The 7,736-nt window shown below is 32.8% G+C and overlaps 1 protein-coding gene across 1 annotated transcript; it reads right to left on the reverse strand.

Annotated features, from left to right (window-relative positions):
* Positions 1-4,503: 4,503 nt before the first annotated feature.
* On the reverse strand, positions 4,504-6,357 carry LOC130897877 (achaete-scute complex protein T5-like). The gene is made up of 2 exons (XM_057806819.1): positions 5,488-6,357; positions 4,504-4,922 (listed from the first exon to the last, which is right to left on the reverse strand). Exon 1 carries the CDS (start codon positions 6,255-6,257, stop codon positions 5,502-5,504), a length of 756 nt encoding a protein of 251 aa, XP_057662802.1. The 5' UTR covers positions 6,258-6,357; the 3' UTR covers positions 4,504-4,922; positions 5,488-5,501.
* Between the last annotated feature and the right edge of the window lie 1,379 nt (positions 6,358-7,736).

Here is a 7,736-nt window from a genome sequence, read left to right on the forward strand (position 1 = left end):
TTTCAAGTTAGGTAAGGTCTATAAAACCCCAGTCTCGTCTGGGCTACTTGAAACTTCCTTGTCCTTTTATTTCCGTTATGCCAAGTCCTTTCGCGCATTAAAGTCTTGTCTCCATGAATGTGATTAGGATCGCCACCGGATCCTTTTGTGCGTTTTATATCCTCTCCCCGCGACATTGAAATTTCAATTGCACTCACACGAGATTAACAGTTCTCAGTGGCGGAGGTCTATTCTTATTATTTAGATGAACATTTTATTTCGATATAATATGAAAGGGATCGAACAATTATATGTCTTCATTTTTTGCAAATTATTATTTAAGAGACCTTGAAAGTTGGATTTAATATTTTTATAATCACTCAAGAAGCTCTGTGATTAACTAAGAAAATCGATTTTATTCATTATTGTAATCCCCTTCAAGAGTAATACAATCTTTCCAACGCTTCTCTAACTTCTCGATACCGCGCTTCTAGAAGGATTTCTCTTTTACCCCAAAATAGACTTCAGTTTCAGCAATTGCTTCTTCAGTTGAGTTGACCTTCGTTCAATTTAACCATCGTTGTCATCGACTTGTGAATCTATGCGTTGTCATGGTGAAACAGCGTTTTTTCTTTCGACATATGAGGCCGTTTTTCCTCGATTTTCGCATTCAAACAATCCACCAATAGTCGATGAACAATATTTGGACGCTTCGGACATGGTTCACCGGCTACCGTTATCATCGTTCTGATTCCGGAGTGACATGATGGATCCATGTTCCATCCAATATCAGATATTGACGCGAAAAATCTGATTTATTACATGTAAACATGACCAAAAACTGCTCCGAATCATCAACACGTAGTTGTTTTTGATCAACTGTGGGTAAACGCGGCATCGATTTCGTAAAAAGCTTTCTCATGGTCAAATGTTTATGGATAATTGTAAACACACTGCCTTCTGATATCTTTGCGGCCTGAGATATCTCACTCAATTTCAATTTACGATTAGATATATCCAATTTGTGGATTTTTTTATAATTTTTGGAGGAACCACCCCAAAAGGACGACAATAATGTTTACTATCGTCGGTGTCTGTATGACCACGTTTAAATTCAACATACCAATAACAAATGGTTTTTTACAATAGAGCAGAGTGCGGATAACACTGAAGCCATTTCTGAGCTGGTACAGTATTTTTTTCATCAAGAAGCAATGTCAAATTAACACACAATATTGTTTTGAATCCATTGTTTTGAAAATAATTAAAGTAGCTTCACTTAAATGACTGTCACTTTTTTTTGACTTATCAAAATGTCATGAAATGTCAAACATAATCAAGCTTGGTACTTCATAAAAGTCAAATATATTTGGCGATGGCAACGCCATCTATGTGTCAGTCACACGACTTATTGACTAATGTAATATCTAAAAAGTATTTTCTGATAAAGTAAATGGTATTTTGATGTAGGTCGAGATTGGAGGAAAATATTCCCTAATAAGAAAGCTAATAATAATTAACAGATACCTAAATATACAGAACGCAGCTAAAGTGAACTGATTACGTTTAAGAATTCAAAATGTTAGACGTTCTAAGGTATCAGAAGACGTGAAACTGATTGTTGTATAAAGTGTTGAAGATAAACCTTATAATATGTTATGGTAAATTGGTGTGGACAGATGTTTATCTCAACCGTCACTAGTACGCTCTCTGTATTTTGTACCGTGGGTACAAAATTCAACTACATCAATCCACGTTTTATTGAAAAATTATGTTTTCTGATTATTTATTCTGCCTAACTGGTTTAATCGTCAAAACTGCAAATATTCTAGTAAAGATAATTCTTCCTTGATGACTTGAGGTAATACACCATTGTCTGCAATTTCTGCGAATTAGTGCGACATCATGTTACCAAACACCAACCATCCTAACTCACCATAAGATAGTATCTAGTTGAAATCTGAGAGGTATAGTGGTAGACGAGGTCTAATAGACTGGCCCCCAATAACTCCAGATCTGACACCTTGATATTTCTTGCTACGGGGTTGGTTGAAATTTAAGGTTTATGTAGAAAATCCCGTAGATCTATAGAAGCTGCAAAGCTGAGTTACATTCGAAGTTCATAGAATAACTCCGGAAGTTATTGGTAATATACAAGAAGAATGTGTTTGTTGATTTGCTTATTGCCAAGAGACTATTGTGACTATTCAAATCAACATAAACATATGTAATATGTATTAATCGATCTAATATGGAGTTTGTTATAGAATTATTTTCAAAAAATCTTACGATAGTTCCAATAATTATAATTGTCACTATAAACTAGACATTGAACTCCTCTCCAATTGTATTGTACGCCTTTGGTTTTAGGCGTATTCTTTGCGCGAATCTGATACGCATTTGATTGCTTACACGAGATACCGGTTTTAAGTTACCCTGAAATGACTACTTATATCAGAAGTTCCTCTCGAACTGATACATCAAATATTTTATAGGAAAGCAAAAAATGACTATGCGAATGAAGAAATTATTCATACAAAACGTAGATTTCATTTAGTGGTTGTTTATTGGGAACGTGGCAAGGAACACCAAAGTGGAGTAACTTTAATATATTTCAAACATCGCCTGGGAAATATTTAATTAAGATTTCCGATGATTTTTGATATTATTAATGCTTGTAAAAATTTTTAAACTCATAGAATTCAAAATTCAATATTCAACTAGACGTTGAAAGAAATATTTGTATCGATCAGTCTTAATTTCCATTTTCCTGTTTTGGGTACTTTATTTTATTTTCGAAATATTTCAGCGATAATTATGTTGATGGGAGTATTTCTTCGATGTTACAGAACCCCTCAAATATTTACTTACTTCTCTCAAATTCATATGAATCGATAGGTAGCTAGCCCATAATATGATCTCCTAGTAAATTAGTAAAAAAGTTTAACGATACTGGTTCAGTGAAAGATTTATTCAAATCAAGGTGCAGAAAAACTGCATCAACTGAAAACAAATCTTAAGATATGTAATGATGGAAAAATGTTACAATCAAAACGATTAAAAACCTTCTATGTAAATTTATGTTTTGTATTGTTTTGTTTTGTATTAATTGAAATTTAAATGGGCATAATTGTAGATACTGGTCACATAAAATCCCCGCTAGATCCCACCTAATATCCCGAAAAACTGAATATATGGGCTGGAATAATAGGCAATAAAATAATTGGCCGATTTTTCATTGAGGGTAACTCAAATGGTCGGGCATTTTTAGATTTATTGGAAAATAGTATTATACCTGAGTTGGCTCAGATATTTTCAAATCCGAGTGAGTATTTTCAATTACATTTCAAAAAAACTTCATTATTTGAAATTTTCAGACGATAACGATATCTGAAACGACAATATTTGGCTTCAACAAGATGGTGCACAAGCTCAATATACGTGTGTGTTAGGCAATACCTGAATAATGTGTTTCCCAGATGATGAAATGGAATGCGTGGTTTTATTGAATGGCCCTCGCGATCACCCGACATGAAGCCTTTAGACTATTTTTTGTGAGGTTAAAAAACATCGCTTATAAAACAAAATCTGCCAATATTCAGGAATTAAAAGATAGGATTACCACAGAGATTGACCAGTCAGGGATGTTGCAAAATGTATTTCAAAGTTGAAAATCGCAGTAAATGGACAAAATTTTGAGCATCTGCTGTAATCACTTACTGACACTAGAACTTTTTACGAGATTGATCCGCAAAATAATTTATAAAAATCGTACAAGCCGTTTCCGAGATAATTGAGGTGTTCCATATATAAAACTCTGTATATATCAGAATGTTCTAGAAACCGATGCCTTATGCATCCAGTAAGTGCTGCCACCTATCAAATTCAGTATATATATATTCAGAAACCCTTAGTCCACCTGCTGCTTTTACTTTCTTTCACTTCACTTTCAATTATCTGAACGAAGCATTTTTCAATTCAATTTTTTTAAAATAAACTAAATTCTTTTTATAAAAATATTGATAAAAACATTTAAAACTAATTTCAAAAGAAACACTCGCCAATTACTTCTTCTTATCCACAACATCTAGTGTCAATTGCTGCTAAATGTATAGTGCTCATTAAAACGAGAATTGAAGACACTTTATCATAATTAGTCAAATGACTTTAATACGTCTTATAATTAACGGAAATTGTAAGCTACATGTTATTTACTTCAATTTTTTTATCTATCTTTGTTCGTATTACCAGTTCAACGCATTAACATATTGACATGTGTCTAAGGCAGGTGTTTCACTAGACACGCGCCACAAAAGTTGAACACCTTGTCTATTTGAAAATTTATTAGTTTTGTAACACGTCACTCATTTTTCAGCTGTAGATTTAATTGTAGGTATCACTATTATTCATTGTTTGCATATAAATCTGTTCACTTTCATGCTCAAATAATGCGATTAATTTTGGTGAGAAAATAAAACAAATAAATTATAAAATATTATTATATTTATCAGTACAAAGTGTGTTTGCAATATGCAGTTTATCAAAAAATAGTATATTTACAATACATTTTGAAAGGCAGTTCAAAATACTTAAAAAACTATCAACTTAACAGCATAACAACAATCTTATTGAGTACGTTTTGTGACAAAAATAGAGAGCAAATTTTTCAGTTAAGTACCCATAACACACTAAATTTTTGAAATTAAATTATTTGTAATTTTATTGCGTTTAACGAATGATCTAAAATAATACTTATAAACTATTATATATAAACAAAATATACAATAAATATATACAAAAACAATGACTAGAAAAAACAGTTAGATAAACTCTTGAGATTCTTCAAAAATATTGTAGAAAAAATATCACTCGATGGAATGAAGGCACTAAGTTTCTTGGTTTGGAGCATATTTTTGATTAGATTTTGACTGGCCGTACTGCTTCTGTAACAAAAAAAATAAAAACATTATTTAATATGAAAGGGGAAGTGAGAACAAGATACAAAAGTCTCGATTTCTCATATTAGAACATAGGAATTCGCGCTTTTTTTTTCAATAAAATATCTCAGACAGTATTGTTCCATAAGATCTTGTGTAAGGTCTCGTTTCTTAAGAAACTGGTATGTATTAAAGACCCCTGTCAAGACATATGAAAAGATTCAAAACACAAAAACGGTATTTTACTCTAGGGTAGGAAATGGGCATACTAAATCGAAGGGGAACTTTTATAATTCAGGTAGATATAGATTTAAAACAGGTATAAAATAAACTGCACCAGAAAAAAATATCAGGTAATGTTACAATAAATGTATTCTTTTTTGTGTAAATATTGTTATCAAGGTAGGAAGCTTATGTTTACAGATTCTTCATTAATCACATCAATATATATTCTACCAAAAAAGCTTTATTTCGGAAGTTTTATACTACCAGAAAAATGTATTTGTTCGAATCATCCACATACAAAAGTTAAGTATAAATACAATAAATAATATAAATAAAAAGTACTAACCTGATACAACAGTATTATTCTTGTTGCCAGGAGAATATTGCGTCGAGAAGTTCTTCGTCTTCAGGACTTTTCGGATCGTAGTTTTCGTAATTTTCTGTTGAGTGATATAAAGCATTCGTATAACTTTGAGTCGTTGAAAATGATCCTTCGGAGCTGTGTGAAGGAGTAGGAGATGCAGAAGCTTCTGAACAAGCAGGAGTTGGTAATAGAACTGGGTACGAAGTATAGAGGTGAGTAGAATCGGGACTGTTAGTATAGTATCTATTATCGTTAATTTGATCTCCAGCAATTGAGGAGTTTCCTGTCATTTCATTTTCGTGATCTTCAATCATTTGTTGTAATGATCTTATATATTCTACAGCTAAACGTAAAGTTTCTACTTTACTGAGTTTTTTGGAAGCTCCCCTACCTTGTGAAGATCCTTGAGGTGATAGAGATTGTGCTACACTGGGAGGAATATGGGAACGAAGTGTTGCGAAACCATTATTTACTTGTTTAACACGATTTCTTTCTCTAGCATTTCTTCTGGCTACAGAAGCTGGTTGTTGAGGAGGAGCACCGTAAGGCACGAACTGTATTTTTCTTTTACATCTCAAATCGTTGTTTGTAACTAAAACAGAAGTTCTTTCAGGAGCCGGAGCCAAAGGTCTCTTGTTGGCAACAACAGAAGTTTTCGGTTGAGTAACAATAACGCAGTTTCCTTGAGGAGCAGAATGTTGAATAACGTTGTACATTTTATTCTGATGTCCTAGCGTCATAGTAAGCGCCATAAGTTGACAAGTAAACAATTTCACAATAACCGAGTGAGTTAAAAAAAAGTTCAACTGTTAGTAAACAAGCGCGCGTGAGCGAAGCCACAAGTCCGTTAAACACGTTAGATGCAACTTTATCGTAAAGAATGATTTGGATGGAGCTTAACCTACCGTTTTCTATCCTACCGTCGGTTTCCCCCTCTATGAAGAGTTGCGCGCGCTCATTGGGGGTTGTACGCGTGCCAAGAGACGTGAGACGCATGGCAAAGGCAGCCGTGGACCTCAAATTACTCCGACTAGATTTTCTCTCTTTGTACAATGTTGCCAGATATTTTCAATAAGCGTTGTCTCTACGAAACATTTTCAAACAAACCACCAGATTAATATATCCAGATATTTATCATTTATTAACGATTCGCCAATTTAACACTAGCACGAATTTGGTTTCAATTATAGATAAAAGAGAATTTGACGAAAAATTAGGTTCGGAATTCTTCTCGTCTTACTTATAACCTTATAGGCTATGAATTTTTGAATTTATACAATTCGTCTACTCATTCTTTCACGAATTGTTTCATTATCTTTAAACATTTTTTCTTGTTTATTTAGTTTAGTTATTATTCCTATTTCCCTCTCATTGTGTCTTTTTGCACTTCTATAACTTATTCAACGATTTCTGTCTTATGTAGTTTTTTCTTTTTTTCTTATATATTCATTTGATAATAATAATATAAGCATACTGTACACATAATTGATTATAAAATATACACAACTTGGAATTGATATTTAAAATAACGGAAAGATAAATATGGAAGCTCAAACAATATTGAATAACCTCTTTTTCTTTACAGAATCACATATAATAGCATCTTGTTCTAATTTATACCAGATTCTATTTTCAAAATATGAAATTTATAACGTCTACTTTTTTGATCTCTCTTAGTTTCTAAATATTTCACACTATCAGAAGCTTTGATTATTTTATTGTCGATGTATCTAAGATTTTAGTTGAAATAATCAATATTTTCTTTGGGATAATTAAATTTCTTTACATATTAGATTGTAGATTCGAAGATTTCTTTGGAGATTCGTTACGGCTTTTCAACCACTCTGCACCTTTACCTAAAAGATTTTTGGTACAAGACTCTATATCTCAGTGCTCTGCTTCCAAAATACGTAGACTCCCTCCAAAGGAGGCTATTTTTATTGTGTTCTACTTCCCAAGGTGTATGTACTACTTCTTCAAGTACTTAAACATTTTAATGAAATGGGAAGAACATTCGCAAAGTAGATCCTCTGCTGTAACCACTGCTTACTCACAAAATCTGCAGTTGTCGTTTCCTGCCAGGTCATTACAAAAAGGTTTTCAAACTTCTTAGCAGATATGATTATGAGTCTTCTGAATTGTCTTAACGCTGTAGGCTATAGTAGCGCTCTGGTCCAAAGTTTGGCAAAGCTGTATGCTTTCTCATACCTAACCAAATTCCATATGAAAAA

This window comes from Diorhabda carinulata, chromosome 9, assembly GCF_026250575.1.
Source record: "Diorhabda carinulata isolate Delta chromosome 9, icDioCari1.1, whole genome shotgun sequence".
Classification (NCBI taxonomy): Eukaryota; Metazoa; Arthropoda; class Insecta; order Coleoptera; family Chrysomelidae; genus Diorhabda; species Diorhabda carinulata.

Bases quoted from the DNA above. Each gene is read 5' to 3' on its own strand.
- LOC130897877 (XM_057806819.1), bottom strand. From the start codon at position 6,257: ATGGCGCTTACTATGACGCTAGGACATCAGAATAAAATGTACAACGTT.